Below are 18,095 nucleotides of genomic sequence, written 5' to 3' on the forward strand. Positions count from 1 at the left end.
TATGTTATACAAAATTTATATACATATTTGGGGGAGATGATTAAAGTCAGCACCATAAAGATTATTCGTTATTATGGTGTAATTTATATTAATTTGTAGTGATTGTGTTTTATTTTTGGATTGTTTTATTGAAGTTGTATGAAATATTTCAAAATTATACTAAATATAGGTTTTTTTTACAAGGCTCAAATCTGTTACTCGGGAATACTAGTCAGTGGGGCATTTTTTCCATGCTCTCTGGTCAAGTATACAGTCTGCTGCCAAGCATATGTAGCGGACTGAACTAAATCAATCCCAAGAACTATCTCTGCCCTCACAGTAGACTTGATTTCAAGTATGTGATCATGGTTATTTCTCTGCACCAGCGCACACCAAACTCCTCACAGATTGGCCAATCCACAAGAGGGTGCTATTTCAGGCAATACATTAAAAAAAATGTAAAAAAATAAACCACGATCACAGGCATGGAATCAAATACTCTTCGCAGAAACTAATTTACCCCTGGGTAAAGGGAAGCAAGTGGCTCGCTCAATGACACAAGGTTCATTAACTGGGATTCAAACCCAACCCATGGATGAAACTGCTCAGTCACGACAAAGAACCCATCCCCACCCTTATTAACAAGACGAGTCAATCAAACACAGGCAAATTTATCTGAAACATTGCATTTATTCATCAATTGAGGTAATCTTTACCAATACAGACCTAAAATTTGTCCCAGCATTGTGAAGATGTTTATTCTACTCTCCAAAAAAAAAAAATAGAAAGTATTTCAGTCAATAATTAATTGTCTTAACTGGGAAGGAACAACGATATGTCATACTGTAACATGATTTTAATTTTAAATAATAATAATTTTGACATTTGAATACAGTGTATGTGATAGCTTTAATCCCTCTCTTCATTTTCTGGTGATTTCTAAAATTTACAGTGTGTTGTTATTAAAATAAGAGAGAAGTAACCCAACAAAACCTCATCCAATTTGTTCATTTTCTGTTGGTTAAAGACACTGGACGCGTTTGGAAATTGTCAAAGACCAGTGGTTTCACTTGGTGTCTACCATCATTTCAGATTCAAACGTTTTGAAATCAAATTTTATCCAAAGCATATTACTTCGAAAGAATCCTTTTTTTCTAAAAAGTTTATACTATCAACAGCTTAAGTTTGTATGGTCATTTTTAATTCCTTGAGTAATTACCCACCTACAACCCTACCTTTGAACAAAATTGTTTTCATGGAAAACACTTTTTCTCAATATCTTCTGGGTAAAATGCTGATAACAATTTAAATCAATTTTAACTATTTTGCATAATTAAACTATCAATTAAGTTAACTTTAAAAAAAAATCATTTATTTACAGCTGCAAAACCCTTCATAGCTTTTAGTCAACATTACTACTACAAATACATCTTGGCATAACTTTCTTTTTTTTAAAGTTTTGTTCTTTAAATGTTGTCTTTTTGCATCAATATTTAGATTTTAAAATGGGTGGAAAACATCAGGAAGTTTCTTTTACTCCAGATTTTTTCTTTTTTCAAACTACTGCCCCACTGGCTTTGTTCTATGACTGTAGAAAACAGGTCTGTTATTTAAAGGATTTGGTACTTTTTCCTAACACAAAACACAATGTCCACAGATTTACATTAAACTTACACAGTTTGAAGATAATGATAATACAAAGCTTCCTTTAAAATATTAGTTGCTGAGGTGCTGTAGTTTTTGAGAAATAAGTAAAACAATGCCATGAAAATACATTTTTAAAAGCTAGAATAATTTTTGTCTCATGATCAGTGAAACAAAAATTATTTTCATGACATTGTTTTACTCATTTCTCAAAAACTACAGCACTTCAGCACGTACTATTTTCAGGGAAGCAGCAGGTTTCTACTATCATTATCTTCAAACTGTGTAAGGTTAGTGTAAATCTGTAGACATTGTGTTTTTCGTTCTACGAAAAGTACATAGACCCTTTAATCTATCTATTGGAAAATAAGTGCACCACATAACAGAATTTAAAATTTAGAGTCCCTCAGCTTAAAACAAAATTCCTCTGAATAATGAGAAATAAAAAGGATATAATCTTGTATGAATACGTCATTTCTGCACAATACTGAGTTGAACTTTACACACACAGCAGCACTCTTTACTGTAGTCCTAAATTTAAAAAAAATCCCCAAACTAAAACAAACGACATCTACAAATCTTTTTGGAGAGTTGTCTAATTTCTCTAAGCACTTAAACAAAGACGTAAACAAATTTTCAAACAATCAGCATGGCAAAATTACGATTGTCTTGAAAATAATGGACGACTGGTCTATTTAGCCAGGTCGCTAACTTCTTGGTAAATTTTGGCATAACTAGGTAAAGAAACATTTATCAATCATTAAGATAATGTTGACATTACTTCTGCAATGTCACAACTCAGTGCAATGTTTTACCATCTATTGGTTGGAACCAGAGCATATGAGATTATTTGCCCGCAGATTTTTGCTCCGCATTTGTTTTCACATGAAGTTCGAACTTGAATCAAATTTCATAGAGTCACTTAAGCCGAAAATGTTGCTTAAAAATTGTCTGCTAAGCAGAAATAAGCAGAATACCAGTCACAATTTGTACATGTGACATGATAGTTTGGCTGGTAACCTAATTCTGGTAAGATGATAATTTTGTTGTGCTAAGCTACTTTTTGCGCTTAGGCAGCTCTATGAAATTGTACCAAGACCTAGTGCTGTCAAATTCATACCTTAGAACTTAATCCTCATAAAAAGGAAAGTTTTCATGTTTTACTTTTAAAGGGTACATTTTTGCCAATCCGCTTTATACATGTTGTGGTACTCAAGGCTTCTCAAACAAAATGGAGTCACTAATTGAATACAAAGAAAAGTCTATACATTTTGTCCTATGACGAAGCACCCCAAATGACACCAAATCCTCAATTTATGAAAATAGACTTCCAAATTCGTTTTGAAATATTGCACCACCACCATTTTAAATCAACCTGATCAACTACACTGGAAGACTTATTAAGTAGTTAGTAAATTTAAGTGAGTACAAATGCTGACCTCTGTGTAGGCTTTAATAGCGTTTTCAGGCTTATTTATTTAAAATGATGTTACTTGTGTTTTTTCTTAGGGCAAATAAAAGAAACAGAAACAAATATACAAATTTGACAAATAATCATGCCTGCTCATGATACAAAGTTTGATACAGCTAGGGTAGAGATCTGCTGGAAAACACACATTGGTTTTAATCTTGAAGATTACTTTAAAAAAAAAATCCTGAGAAATTTTACCTTTATGGTGATCCCCCCCCCAAAAAAAAGTTGGTTTACCTTTTAAAAAAAAACTCTTCTTTATCCCCAAAAGAGAGTAACCGGGTATAAAGTTTTTGGGAAAAAATTCGGCAGGTTTAGTAGCTCAACATTTTTACTGGACCAGAATCATTTCTCAAATGAGAAATACTCGTCTACTGAGATTTAAGTATAAACTGTTTATATTTTAACAAGCGCTGTAGTAGATTTAACTCACTCTTACAGCAAAATATACTTCGATACTCAACAGAATTGAAAGAAATTTATCAGACCTAAAAAGTCAACATTTGAACATCATTTTGTTAAATGTTAAATTTGCATCAGGATTACAGATAATAATTCAGTTGAAAACACAAGACTACTTGATTTGTTTGGTTGTGTCTTAAGCCTGCTTCATAATTCCTGCGAATGCGAATGCGATGCGAATTTGAAGTGAATTTGGCATCACAACTCTGTTTTCCCTGCGATATTCGCAGTGCTGCGAATTATTCGTTGCGAACTTATGACGTTAACATTCGCATCGCATTCGCAGGAAGTATGAACCGGGCTTCAGTCCGGTGGTCCAAAGTTTGCCCTTAACTTTTTCAACGCCTGGCCAGCGGGACCAGTTAGCTTGTCATTTCACTGGTCCCCTACCTTTTTTCACGAGTCCATAATTCACATGCTTTTCAACACTGAATTAGCCGAACCAATACGAGAGAATTTCTGCTAGTCTTTGGCTGTTTTAACTGGCATTTGGCCAGTGAACCACTGTTGAGAGAGAAGGCTGTGGTCTAGTGTAAATGTTGAAGCCCTGAGGTACGATTGATTGGCAATAATGTCTAACTCTTCACTCACTTAATTTATGACACTTTTTACAGGTTGATCTGTGGAATAAACGAATGTACTCAATTACAAAATCATTGATGTACACTAATCTTTCTGAGTATAATCACACCATAGAGTATACTAATTACAAAAAATAAATTGGAATCTATTTTGCATTATCGTGTTGAAGGTAGGGTTGGCGTTTCGTTTTTGTCAACGTAACGCTGATTTAAAGGTAATACCATCCACAAGGAACAAGTTCGGGTAGCGACTGGATTTAACTAGACTACACTAGAATAACCAGAAATCAGAGCACAGTAAGATTGAATATTTTGAACCATTCACTGGAGGATGGTTGACTTTATAGGTCAATTCGAGAGCTACGTCACGGCTTCTGATCAAGTCTAGTCTCTCACCCAAACATGCTCAATGATACAATAAAAGTCACATGTGAAAGTTTCAGTTGAATTCAGTGTCTGCTTATTGAGAGTACAGCAACAACTATCACAGTATTTTCATCAAGAACTTCAAATCCATCCCGGACCCAATTTCATGGCTCTGCTTACCGTAAGCACAGAATCGGCACTTACGGAAGCAGGGATGTCTGTGCTTAGGTCAAGCGTATTTCACGGGTATGCGGTGAATTTCGGCTTCTGCCCGTGCATACTCCACGTAACTAAGCATTCTACGCTTACAAGGCTAGCGCAGAAATCAGACACTAGCACATCAAGCGGGGAATCGTGATTGTATGCGCAGAATTCTATGCTTAGCAGAGCCAGTAAATTGGGCCCAGGTTTAGTGACCTGAAAGCGGGTCGCATCTCTGGCTGTATAGACCTTTGTCATGATGCCTCCATCTTGATCATGTTCCACATATCAAATAACAATAATGTATGCTAATAATCATTTTGCAAATAGGAACCAGACTATTTTGTTCTTCCAGCCTCGGTTTGGTTACAATGATATCAATGGGGGAAATTCAAGATGGCTGTACCATGATAAAGGTTTATTGAGGTCCACTTTCAACAAGCATCACAGAAATGTCAAACAGTCGCTTGTAGGCTACCATTGGAGATTCAAAATTTGTAACATACTTTTATTGATTGCTAATCACCGGGAGCACTTCAGATGCAATAGTTTCACAGGATGCTTCCTACTATATCCATCTTTATAATAAGTAGGCTTTCAGATAGAGTTACACAATTTCTTTAATTTCTTTTACAAACTGTTTCTATTTGAACAATCAGAAAAGAAGATAGATTGCTTTGACCTCTCATATTAACCTTGCTTTAATAGACGATGTGACCTGTGACATCACATGTTTACAAAAGAGCCACCAAGCCTGGACTTCCTGCAGTCACGATTTGTACACAGCTCAATGGACGAAAACATCAAATCTTATATTTTATGGAGATTGCACTGTCCAATTCTTATCAACTTTTGGTATGATGAAAAAGGGCACATCTCAGAACTTGTCTAGCTTTTACTTTCATAACTCTTGGATTTATGTGGAAACTATGACACAAAATGTTAACTTTCCCATATTACCAGTACAGTATCTTGCCTGCCAGACTAGCCAAAGAATGTACAAGGTCACACTTATTGTAAACAAAGGTCACATGGTCTATGCAGATGAGGTTCTTTCTACTTACATTACCAAAGTAAGATGAATTATCCATGATTGTTGTGGCCACTGTAATGTTTCCGATCCATTTATTTGCGAATCGTTTGTCTTGTCCCCCTCTCTCCCCCTCACTCCTTAAGACTTTTGCAGACTCAGACTTGTGAAGCTGTTGAGTATCTCCTCAATTTGATCCACCTGTTCAAAGACAAATATTACACACACAAAATCAACTTGGTTCAAATTTTACATGGTCGTGACACTTGTGTCCTTAACATGCTTTAATCCGGAGACTTAACCATTGCTTCGACCTTCGGATTGGGCGTAAAGCCGTATGTTGTGTAACGCACATAAAAGAACCCAGTGAACTAACTTATCGAAAAGAGAAGGGGGTTTGCTCATGGAGCCTGATGGTGGCTGCTAATTGCGCCGGAGCACCTTGTAAACCCTTATAAGATGCTGCATAATTGGGTCTCAGAATTCAAAACTTCAATAACCTATCTTTCTTTAACAGTGTACATACTCAGCGCCTTGAGTACCTTGTTAGTAGATAGGTGCGCTATATAACACTGATATTATTATAATTATTATTATTACATCATAGGACTGTTGTCATTAGACTTTTTTATTTATGGTGGACACTATAGAAGTGCAGTGTTTGCTGTGGGTGTATGCAGACAAATTTACCCAAACCAATAGTGTCATAGTATATTGTGTCCAGCATACCTCCTAATGGCTTATGAAGACGAATTTGATATTGATGCAAAGATTCCTCTAAGTACTTAACTTTTATTTCTAATTCATTTTGTTTCTATCATTAATCCCTTTGTCTACTTTGTATAACGCTATATAGCGTTATATATTTAGGCTTAATGTTGCCTTTATTCCTCAATTCTAAAATTGGAGCTGCCTGTCTCCCCGTCTTCTTTGTTTATCCATGATTTAACCTTTGTGTATTAATCTACCGTAACAGTTTTTATTTCTTTGTTCTTCAATTAAGTGCTGGTTATCCTGTTTTGTTTTGTATTGTTGTAACCGGCACATCCATCAAAAACAAGCCTTGGCTTTTTAGGATGATGCCTCCATAATATGCAGATGTGGAAAGACATGTTCTATTGATGGATCGATTGATTGTAAACTGGGTGTTTGAGATGGGTATAGGTGCTTTGAATGGGTGCTACATTTGGGTGTATTTAGTCATAAATATTATTGGTCATACCTGGTCATTGGTTGCCGATTCTTGCACTTGTAATGTGAGTTGATCCAGACGCTGAATATGTTCTGCTAAACCAATGCTCGTCATGTATACCTTCAACATGGAGACGAGCTGCAAAAGGAGAAAATGTTGATCAGTTAACGAAATATATCTGTGCTTTGTTTGTTTGTTTAAATTCTGTTCTTTTTGGTGGCCTCATTTTATTCATTTGTGCGCAAGGCGTTTGCCATGTGAGGTGTCCTGGATTGAGGAAAAATAGATGACAGAGAAACACATTGCGCCACATTAGATGGTGCTATGTAAAAGGGAGCTGTACAACGTTTGTACAACAAGGTGTTTTTTAATCATTTTCTTGCAACTTTGATGACCAATTGAGCCCAATTTTGCACAGGTTTGTTTTTTGATGCATATGTTGGGATACACCAAGTGGGAATACTGCCGTCGATTTCACAAAACTCTTCCTACCTTAAAGGCAGTGGACACTATTGGTAATTGTCAAAGACTAGCCCTCACAGTTGGTGTATCTCAACATATGCATAAATCCTGTGAAAATTTGAGCTCAGTCGGTCATCGAACTAGCGAGATAATAATGAAAGAAAAAAACACCCTAGTCACATGAAGTTGTGTGCGTTTAGATGGTTGATCTCGAGACCTCAAGTTCTAAATCTGAGGTCTTGAAATCAAATTCGTGGAAAATTACTTCTTTCTCGAAAACTATGGCACTTCAGAGGGAGCTGTTTCTCACAATGTTTTATACCATCAACCTCTCCCCATTACTCGTAACCAAGTAAGGTTTTATGCTAATAATTATTTTGAGTAACTACCAATAGTGTCCACTGCCTTTAAGACTAATCTTAGGACTTAAGACGAGTCCCAACCCTGCACTGTAGCATGCAGACCTTAAGATTAATCCTAAGTTAGGAAGAGTTACTCGTCCTAACTCGAGATAAGACGAGTCCTAACTCTTTGTGAAATCGACGGCTGGTCTTTTAAATTACCAAACATGTCCAGTGCCTTTAACCAAAAAGGGAAATAAGGTTCAAATGTCAACTTTGAGTTTGATAAATGTCATTCAATTCCTTCTAGTAATAAAGCATACCAATCAGACAGATGGCAACAGTCTTCACTTTGAGCTTGTTTGTTCAAAAAACAATTTACACTAATTACCTTTATCTAGGAAGTGTTGTTTTCTTAAATTGATTTTTGTCAACATTTCGGCCCAGTAAAAGCTTTGATCTATAAGCCTTGAAAATGTTCTCCCTAAATTTAAGCTCATGGTGTGAATGACAGGGCCACAGAGATATGGTTGCGGTCGCACCCAGCTTGTTCAGTCCCAGACAGCATTTTAATTGAGTCTACTTCAAGAAGTGAGAATCAGGGCTCGCCCTTAAAGGGTCGGGGTACTTTTTGTAAGACACAAAACTCAATGTCCACAGATTCACTTTAAACTAACACGCTTTAAAGATAATGTTGGTAGAAAGCTTCTCTTAAAATATTACTTACTGAGGTGTTGAAACATTTGAATAATTAGTAAAACAAGTCATGAAAACTATTTTAGCATGTAAATTGTTTTTTTGTGACATTGTCTTACTCATTTCTCAAAAACTAAAGCACCCCAGCTAGTAATATTTAAGGTAAGCTTTCTACTATCATTATCCTAAAGTGGTGTAAACTTAATGTAAATCTGTGGAAATTGTGTTTTGTGTAACAAAAAGTAGCCAAATCCTTTAAACCCAGAATTCATAGGCCCGGTTGGCTACAGTATTACAAAATAGCTTAGGAGCAAGGCCTGCGGAGAACCTACCTGTAATACTTCACGCTGTAGCTGCATAGATGTGATACCACACGAGGAATCTTTAATATGTCGTAACCTGGAACGTGCCAAATGAACGGGGGTGTGCCCGCCCCTGTCTGGCTCGTGGGTGTTGGCTCCCGACTCTAATAACGTTGTGACCACACCCATGTGATTGCTGAAAACCGCTGCAAGTAACACATAAAAGTAGTCCACTCATTAAAAGTAAAATAAGAACTTGAGGAATGGAAAATCTGAGGTGCTAAAATAATCACATCATGAAAGGAAACAAAAGTAGCCAGCTCTTCGATTTTGGGAAAAACAACATGAAAGAAGTTTGGTTTTACATGTAATGGTTTAATAAGGTCTCTATGTATGTACTGGTTTAGCGAGGCCTGCTTCATGTGTTTTAAAGACAATGTTTTAAAGAAAATGTGCACCAATTAAGCTAGTAGCTCTTTTAAGGTCTACGACCCTCCTTCTGTCTGACCATTCAATATCATCCACTGTGGTTTTGAATGATGGATAAACTTTGCCAGCCTGTAGTATGATATCATGTGGTGAATGCATCTACAAAGTACACAGTCAACCCTCCTACTGTCTGACCATTCAATGTCATCCACTGTGGTTCCGAATGATAGATAAACTACGCCAGCCTGTAGTATGATATCATGTGGTGAATGCATCTACAAAGTACAGTCAGCCCTCCTACTGTCTGACCATTCAATATCATCCAATGTGGTTTGGAACGATAGATAAACTATGCCAGCCTGTAGTATGATATCATGTGGTGAATGCATCTACAAAGTACACAGTCAACCCTCCTACTGTCTGACCATTCAATATCATCCACTGTGGTTTGGAATGATAGATAAACTATGCCAGCCTGTAGTAGGATATCATGTGGTCAATGCATCTACAAAGTACACAGTCAACCTTCCTACTGTCTGACCATTCAATATCATCCACTGTGGTTTGGAACGATAGATAAACTATGATAGATAAACTAAATGGTCCGTCCATTATACCATCTACTCAAATCCGTAAAGCATTATCTTTGATTCATCACTATCCATGGAACCCCATGTGACAGCAATTGCTAGGATCAGTCTGCATGTCCGTCCGTTAAACACTGGACACATACAGAAATATCTTGACAAACACACCACTGAAATTTTGTTCACACTTTCATCAATTCAGGGATGTGATAGGCTGTTTAGAAAAAACAATGAACTCCAACTCAAAGCGCGTAAGCATGCAAGCTCGCGAGCATGAAGCCCATCTATTAACATTTATCTCTGGTTTTAAAAGCCCTACTCTGCAACCTGGGGCATTATTATAACTCAATTTATTTTAGAATTTGATCTTTAACCCCCCCCCCCCCCAAAAAAAAAAAAAAAAAAAAAAAAAAAACATTTGCTCCACCATACACATACCCTTTAGTTTAATGGTTTTAAATGGTTAATCAACTCACTAGAAAATGTTGCTGACAGTACGAGGTTAAATGAGACAATTTTCAGGCAAAAGCTCTTAAACACCTAATAAACAACAATATTTTATTTATTTATCATGCCACACAAAGAACAAAATGCCAGTTTGCTTGTAGACAGAGACTAAAGCTTGACTCATACTTCCTCCTGCGACTGCCATGAGAATTTTGACGTCACTGTTTTGCACAACTCAACTCGTCCAAAATTCTCGTTGCGAAATTTGTGATGTCAAAATTTATATCGCATTCACACTTGCAGGAAGTATTTACCCGACTTAAGGCGTTGAAAGACACAGTGTATTAGGTCTGTAAGGGTAGAGATTGACGATGTGAGTGATGTGCATCCTATACACCCATTCGGATGTCGGTGCTGCATACTCCGAAGGGGTAGTACTACTGGTAAATGTGTAAGATGTGTAAGTTTCTCCTGAAGACGAGCAGAGTATACTGTTTGAAACGTCGAGACCAGACCGGCTCTTTCAGAGCCACCACTCATTCAAAAGAGAATTACACATGGTTGTACCCGCAAGTCTACTATTCATATTTATATTTATAGTTAAATGGGCTCTGTTGCCCCTGGTCTTGGCCTTGGTGCCCCTCCAAAAGTTTTAACTTCCAGTGGAAGTGTCCTTTACAAAATAAGAATGGCTTTGCCCTCCCAAAGATGAAATCCCAGGCCCATTATTCAAATTATTATTGCAACCTTCCCCCAGGGCGATAGGAGTATGTTCGTATTGCGGAATAAAACAACCAAATCCAATCAAATAAATTATTATTGAATCTGTTGTCAACTTACCCAAATGCAGCGGTGTATTACCAACCCCATCTTTCAAGTTGACGTCTGCTCCTTTGTCTAACAGTATCTGAACTGCAATCAAAATCAACCAACAAGTTGTCAGAAAAAAAAAGGAAGGTCTAACTATGTACAAGACGACAACAACAGAACCGACAGGTTGCTGTGTCATGGCCGAGTGGTCTACATTAGTACACCGTACCAAGCTCTGGTGTTGTTAGCAGCAGAGTGTGGGTTTGATACATGGTCATGACGCTGGTCCCCTTGAGCATACAATTGCTTTAGAGCAAGGCACGCAACCTTAATAGCTTTGTAAAAAGTTGGGAAGGTAGTGCCTTCTGCTCTACCAGCCAGGCTCCTAGTGGATGACATACCAATTACCCATGCCTGCATCTTTACGGACTGTGAAGCCCCAGGAGTAGGTGGTGCCCTTAATGGTGGCAGATGATTTCGGTCGATAGCTCAAATGAGTTAAGTGTAGCCCTTGTTTTGTGTTTTTGTTTTAAATAAAGAAACTTGTGTTAAAAACTTGTGTCAATTTCTGTTTTTCTTTGTTTCCATTTCTCTCCCCTCTGTTATTTCTTCCATTTAGTCGCCTTTAACAGGGCAATCTTTTTCAAATATTCGTTCCAAATCTTTTCTATATCCTCTTCTATAATGAAGAATTCAGTGAGGAGGACTGAGGACTGTTGCTTATCATGAGATCACCGTCAGGTATTCCTATCTCATGTAAATCTAAACATTCTGAGAGTGACAAAGGGGAGGATGCTTGCGAAGGATTGAGGTCACCTGTAGGAAAACAGACCGAGGGAGTCAGGATTAAAACACTTTGATGAAGTCTTGGGGGAAAAAGGCAAACATTGTGGAGTCAATCTTTTATAATTCCACCGTAAGTGATGGTTGAAGCTTTGCATGGTGTGATGAACTATAAATAATAGTAAACTTGCGGGTACAACCATGTGTAAATCTCTTTTGACGGAGTGTTGGCTCTGAAAAGAGTTTTTGGTCTCAACATTACAAACAGCAGTATACTGTCTGCTCGTCTTCAGGAGAAAAAAACGTTGAGACCAAACCGGCTCTTTTCAGAGCCAACACTCCCTCAAAATTACATGGTTGTACCCGCAAGTTTTCTTTTATTTATAGTTAATTCGAATCCCAAGGTGTTCATGATTTTGTAAAATACCTACCCATCTCATGACTTCCTTTGGTGACAGCAAAGTGAAGTGCTGCTCTGCCCTTTTCATCTGCTCTGTTTGGATTAGTACCATCGTCCAGTAATCTACGGACTACAATCATAGAATATTGGAATCATTTCATTACAAATTTGCAACCAAAGTTTTGAGTTGGCATGCTAGATATTCCTGTTACAAGTATTTCCTCAAATCAGGTTTCTCTAGCTTTGCATCTAAAGATTAAATCTTCAAAAGTTTTAATAACTTTCAACAAGTCCTTAGCATACTAAAATGGAACTACACCACACTAGGTAATCCAACAAAAAGGAATAAAAACTCAAACAATTCCACAATATTTACCTTCACAAACATTTCCATTGCTGGCTGCGGTTCGAAGCTTTCTTTCTTCTAAAAATGACCAAAAAACAATCAAAATTGTTATGAATATTTCAGACGATTTGTTTATTACATGATAATCCTTTGTACTTAAATTAAATTTAACATTTATTTGTTTATTTAATTTTTCAAATAGGCCTACAGACCCCAGAGATGAAATTTAAATATTACAAAGCAAAGTCACTTAATATTTAAATTTACCTTTATTATTAAACCAAAGAGAAAACTAACTGGGTAAACCCCAATATCATTTAAAATCTACTGAGTCATACATGTATATCCCACCGCCACTGTACTGTCCTGTGGTTGTTTGATAATATTCAAATTTGTGATAAGTTTCAACTAGTCAGATCTTACTTTATAAAGAAGAAAAAAAAGGAATACCTTTTATATCCTTTCCAAGAGGATTCTTGTTGAGAACCACTGCCCCACGTCTGCAGTACAGCCGCGACTTTGGGCGACGGATTTTGCCGACAAAATCATGCAAAGTTGGACTGTTTTCCGGGGTTAGAGTTTCCTGACTGTTGAATGTTGTTGGCAAGTATGAAAAATCAAGTCCTGGCGGAACGTCTGGAGACCAATTGCTTATATCAAAATTCAGTTCAGAATGGTGTGTGTTTGTGTTTATACTCCCGTCACTCTCCATCTTACAGCTACCTTTCTTGTCGGGGCTGGACCCCACGATTCCGCAGGGTGGCCGCGGGAACAACAAGTCATCGTTCTCGGACATCGGGCTTGCAATGCTCGCATCGTTCATTCTTCTAAAGCTAAATCTTTGAATCCTGTCTCCCCTAAAACTCGGCACTCCTGGTGGGCCTTTTGGGCCAACACAGAGTCGGGGTAAGCCGACCCATTTCCCGGAAAAGAATATTAGAGTGTCTGGGTATGGAGTTAACGAGTGTTTTCCTGTTGCTAGACGGAAAAAGTTAACCACTTCGTGGGCGCGGCCATCTTGTTATCTTCTGAAGAACTGAGATTCATGGGAAACAACAAAATTCCCAGTTCTTCGAGAATTCAAAATAATCTACACACTAAACTTTTACTTTACTGTCCTTGTGATAAAATATACTTCTGATGGTGAAGCAACATATTTGTCTGGCAAATAAAGGGAAATTCTACAAAATAATTCAGAAAAATGGGGCATTTAATAATGTAGGTCAAGGGTTACTTAAGGTCAAAATGGAATGGCAACTGGACTACGTTATAGAAAAAGAGAGGAAGTCAATATCTGGGGACCAGTCTAGGTAAGTTAATTTTAGTCTGAGCGCAGCCTCAGCTACATATTGTGCGCTATATTCCTATGTGAATCTCGACGTTTACCAGACTATTGTTATTACGTGTTTTTGCTCGCTGCTCTGCAAGCACACACACATCACTTGGTTTTGGTATGCAAAAGTTTGATGGAATACTTTTAACACTCATGGGAAATTATTTTCTCTCAACGAAAGCCACAAGGAAACATCTCACTGCAATCCTTTCCAAGTGGAAACCTCGCTTCTATAGTGTTACCTGAAAAGATTGGCTAACAAATAATATGGCTGACAGTTGTTCAGATTTGCGGCAAAAACTTGACCACCATCACCACCACACGCATTCATATGATGACACGAGTCGCAGACGGCCGTTTGATGAACGCTATGATACCTCGAGGAGACGTAGCCATTGGAAGCAAGCAGACAACGCAGAACCCCGTCCCTCTTTCGAAGACGACATGGAACAGGTGAAGAAAATTCACTCCGGTATCAAACAAGTTCAACTCTTCTCCGACAGCGAGAGTGCAGAAATCGAGAAGAAAATTGACGAAGTCGTTCAAATCGGACAGGAAGGAAAATACCGTCAACACACTGTCGATAGAGCCCCGCTACGCAACAAATATTTCTTTGGAGAGGGCTACACCTACGGAGCACAGCTGTCCAAACGAGGTCCCGGCCAGGAGAGATTATACCCAAAGGGGGAAGTTGACGACATACCGGATTGGATCTTTGAATTAGTCGTAAAAAAACTAGAAGATAACAATCTTGTTACGAAAGGATTCATTAACAGTGCTGTAATTAACGACTACCAGCCAGGGGGTTGTATTGTGTCCCACGTCGATCCTATGCACATCTTCGACAGACCCATCATCTCGGCATCGTTCTTGAGCGATGCTGCGCTGTGTTTTGGTTGCAAGTTTTCATTCAAGCCGATACGAGTCACCAAGCCCAAAGTTAGCCTCCCTATGGCGAGGGGTTGTGTCACATTGCTAAGGTCTCTGCAAAATCTCTACTACCGTCTTTTCTTAAGTCTTTATAAATTCACTAATCATCTATTTATTTATTTATCTACAAATATTGTGCTCGACGTAAAATACCATGTTTGACAAAGATAAAGATTCTTCCCTTATCCAGATTAGCCCTCTGTGTTCTTCCTACTAAAGCTATGAATGAGGTTCATTCCGCTATCATTGTCTCCTACCTACTCCTACTAGAACCATGAACAGCTGACTATGAAGTTCGTTCCGCTATCGCAACAAACTTCAAAGCTCTAGGAGTAATCCTCTCCCGGGCCTGATATTGATACTTTACAGAGGCAACGAAGGCAGTTGCCTCTATGCCCCCTGGTGATTGCATTGATTGGTACCCTTGAAATGCTCGGTAGAAATTTACAATTTCCTCATAGGGTGCTACCAAGGAGGAAATGCCTTTGTGCCCTTGCCCTTTCAAAAAGGAAGCATACGGGCCTGGTCTCCACATGGTGGAACTGATAGCAATATCCCAAGGAACCTCATAGTCATAGTAGGAGTATCCCAGGCCTGGAATTATACGCAGGCCACGGAGGCCATGGCCTCCGTTGTCCTGGCCGAGGCCTTGGTGCCCCTTCAAAGGCTTCCATAGACTACGATTTTCCAGTGGAAGTGCTCTTTGTAACAATGACAGTTGGCCTTGCCCTCTCAAAAATAAATTTCGGGCCTGGTACCCTCTCTGTAGACTACTTAATTAAAATAATAAGAAGTGCTTTGCATTCCACAACAACATCGCAATGCGCTTTAGATTAGTGCCCTGATCCTTGGGCCAATAAAATTTCTTATAGTCTTTCTCGGCTCTCTATGGAGTATACATTGTACAGCCCCAAGCTGCCATGGCACTCTGCCTAACCTCTACCCTTGCAGGTACCCATTATATTTATGCCCCTGGGTGAAGATACTGGCCAGAGAGTTGGACACGCACCAACAATTGCAAATATTTCTCCAATGTAAGAACTGTATTTATCTTTGGATCAATTAAATTGTCCTTTTAACTTTTAAGTGATTTATTTTGAACTCTTATTACTGCAGGTTTAAATCAAAATTTAAATTTTTACTTCCTTTTTGTTATAATTCTTAATTTATTTTAATTTGTCCTGACCATTAGCTTTATACCAGTGTAATTTTCTTTGTATTTAATTGTGCTCAGTCCCTTCGATGGCTGCATGATTATGGTGCTTTATAAATGTTGATATTTGTATTATTTATGATTAGGGACCTTTTAAAAATCCTGCAAAAGGCAACATTTTTATCACCATAACCATGGCAATGAAAACGAAAACAACTTCTCAATATTCTAAATGTTTTAGAATAACATTTTTTGAAAGATATTGATATAATTTTTTATTATTGCATTTCAGTGGTTACGCAGCAGATGAGGTCACACATTGCATCCGACCACAAGACGTCAAATCAAGAAGAGCTGTCATCATTGTTCGGAGGTGAGTTCAGGGTCCAATAACTCGTCAATTTGAATTGACCCGGTGAACTACAAGTCCTTCAGTTTTGTGGACTATTGCCCCCAAAATTGAGCCCTGCACACGACTAGGCAACCAGGCCTGTATGTTTCATTTTTGAAAGGGCAAGGGCACCAATGCATTTTCTCATTGGTAAAGGGCACCCTATGAAGAAATTCCTACAAGCATTTCAAGGGCATCAAGGTAATAATAATAATAATAATAATAATAATAATAATAATAATAATAAGACTTGTAATGCGCGCACATATCCACCCTGCTGGGTGTTCAAGGCGCAGTAAAACCAAACACAAAACAAAAACAAAGAAAAACAGACACAGCAAAATGACCAGGGGGCACGAAGGCAATCGCCAAGAAGTATATTGCATGTGCAATGTCTTCTTCTTTTTAAAGCAAACAAATATTTTTGTTTTGTTTACAGAGTTTTTGAAGATGCACCAAGGCTCTCGCGTCAGTTGTCACTAAATAGCATCCCAGCCTCGTCCTACGACAAGCGACATGCGTCGAGGTACAGCCAGCATGACGACAGAACCCTATACAATGATGAGAAGTCTCGCAGCAGAGTCTCACCCAACGCCTTTGGGGTGTCCAAAGCCGGTAAAGTCCGCTCCACCATCGCAATCGTCGAGAGTCACAAGAAAACATCACCCACCAAGAATGGCAACGTATCAAAGGAGAGAGGAGAGGGTAGCGAACACAAGAGGGCGCCGTTAAAGAGGCAGTCAGGTGATGGGCGGAGCAAGCAGGAGTCAACGGAGGAGCGACAAGCCAAATCAAAGACAGAGCCAGTACCCCACAAAAAGGTCAAAATCAACCGCCAGCAACCATTGTCATAGTAGGTTATTGATTTTGAAAAAAATGTGTCGGTCACTTTGCAAAAATTAGTCCTTTTTTCCATAGTTTGTACAGGAAGTGTAAAAAGGTGTTATTATAATATACATGTACATTGTATATCAATATTATATAAGGAAGCTTTGTTGAAAAAAAACAAAAAACTGCTATGATCATAATCAAATCATGTTTTTTCCCCCTTTTTTATTAAAAGTTAATATAACTTGGTATTGATTAATCACATGTGTACAATATCCATGTATACCAAGTGTATGCAATAAAAAAACAAATTAATATGCCAGGTATAAATAGACGATAGAAAAATTTGTACACTGATAACCATCCTTGTTGAATAAAATGCCCCCAAAAATAGGTCATGGCCTATTGCTTGGACCCTAGCAGAGTCTTACTTGAAGGATAAATGACAACACAGTGACGGCCACATGAACAAGTACACGTGTATATATACTGTAAGTGTAAACACGAGCAGTGGATTGTATACATGTATATGGATTGCAATATGCGTCATCGACCGGCTTCTTTGAAGTATTAACAGGGACAAAGTGCACGCACAGCGCGTGCACGTGTCCCTTATTAAAATACATCAAAGTGGTGGCCGATGACGCGTATCGCAATACATCTATTAATAATTGATTGTATTTTGCAGCCCATGAGGGTGCTTTAACAGCAAATTCCCTTTCATCACAAATTTGTATTATGTTTTTTTTTAATAAGAGATCACCCAAGTATTTTCACCAGGCCGGACGGCCACTTCAAGGTGAAGGCTACCCCTAACTGATTTGGGCTTCGACCCAAGTCAACTGTCAAAAGGGTCGATTGCCACCTACTCCTTGGGCTGAAACAGGGTTACACCAGGGTAGGCATGGGTAGCATCCACTAGGAGCCTGGC

General features: G+C 38.3%; 2 protein-coding genes across 3 annotated transcripts; one reads left to right on the forward strand and one right to left on the reverse strand.

Moving 5' to 3' along the window:
• Positions 1–3,863: 3,863 nt before the first annotated feature.
• Positions 3,864–13,734, reverse strand: LOC117292486 (ankyrin repeat domain-containing protein 54-like). Of its 2 annotated transcripts, XR_004519292.1 has the most exons (8): positions 12,980–13,734; positions 12,560–12,607; positions 12,215–12,313; positions 11,031–11,102; positions 8,758–8,933; positions 6,957–7,064; positions 5,769–5,935; positions 3,864–4,176 (listed from the first exon to the last, which is right to left on the reverse strand). XR_004519292.1 is itself a non-coding variant. In XM_033774547.1 (7 exons), the coding sequence occupies exons 1-7, from the start codon at positions 13,350–13,352 to the stop codon at positions 5,876–5,878; spliced, it is 936 nt and encodes a 311-aa protein (XP_033630438.1). In that variant the 5' UTR covers positions 13,353–13,734; the 3' UTR covers positions 5,668–5,875. The 2 variants fall into 2 exon arrangements, 1 of the variants encoding a protein (XP_033630438.1); XM_033774547.1 differs by lacking the exon at positions 3,864–4,176 and having other exon boundaries at positions 5,668–5,935.
• A 222-nt stretch (positions 13,735–13,956) lies between these two features.
• Positions 13,957–18,095, forward strand: LOC117292485 (RNA demethylase ALKBH5-like). Its single transcript, XM_033774545.1, has 3 exons — positions 13,957–14,842; positions 16,238–16,318; positions 16,776–18,095. Exons 1-3 carry the CDS (start codon positions 14,130–14,132, stop codon positions 17,188–17,190), a joined length of 1,209 nt encoding a protein of 402 aa, XP_033630436.1. The 5' UTR covers positions 13,957–14,129; the 3' UTR covers positions 17,191–18,095.

The sequence above is a fragment of the Asterias rubens genome, chromosome 7 (genome assembly GCF_902459465.1).
Source record: "Asterias rubens chromosome 7, eAstRub1.3, whole genome shotgun sequence".
NCBI classification, from domain to species: domain Eukaryota; kingdom Metazoa; phylum Echinodermata; class Asteroidea; order Forcipulatida; family Asteriidae; genus Asterias; species Asterias rubens.

Coding starts and splice junctions, on each gene's coding strand:
- LOC117292486 (XM_033774547.1), bottom strand. CDS start 13,352: ATGAACGATGCGAGCATTGCAAGCCCGATGTCCGAGAACGATGACTTG. Junction 11,103..12,214: donor CAAAGGAAGTCATGAGATGG/GTAGGTATTTTA, acceptor TTTTGATTGCAG/TTCAGATACTGTTAGACAAA. Junction 7,065..8,757: donor TACAGCGTGAAGTATTACAG/GTAGGTTCTCCG, acceptor CTCCTTTTGCAG/CTCGTCTCCATGTTGAAGGT.
- LOC117292485 (XM_033774545.1), top strand. CDS start 14,130: ATGGCTGACAGTTGTTCAGATTTGCGGCAAAAACTTGACCACCATCAC. Junction 14,843..16,237: donor GGTTGTGTCACATTGCTAAG/GTCTCTGCAAAA, acceptor ATTGCATTTCAG/TGGTTACGCAGCAGATGAGG. Junction 16,319..16,775: donor GCTGTCATCATTGTTCGGAG/GTGAGTTCAGGG, acceptor TTTTGTTTACAG/AGTTTTTGAAGATGCACCAA.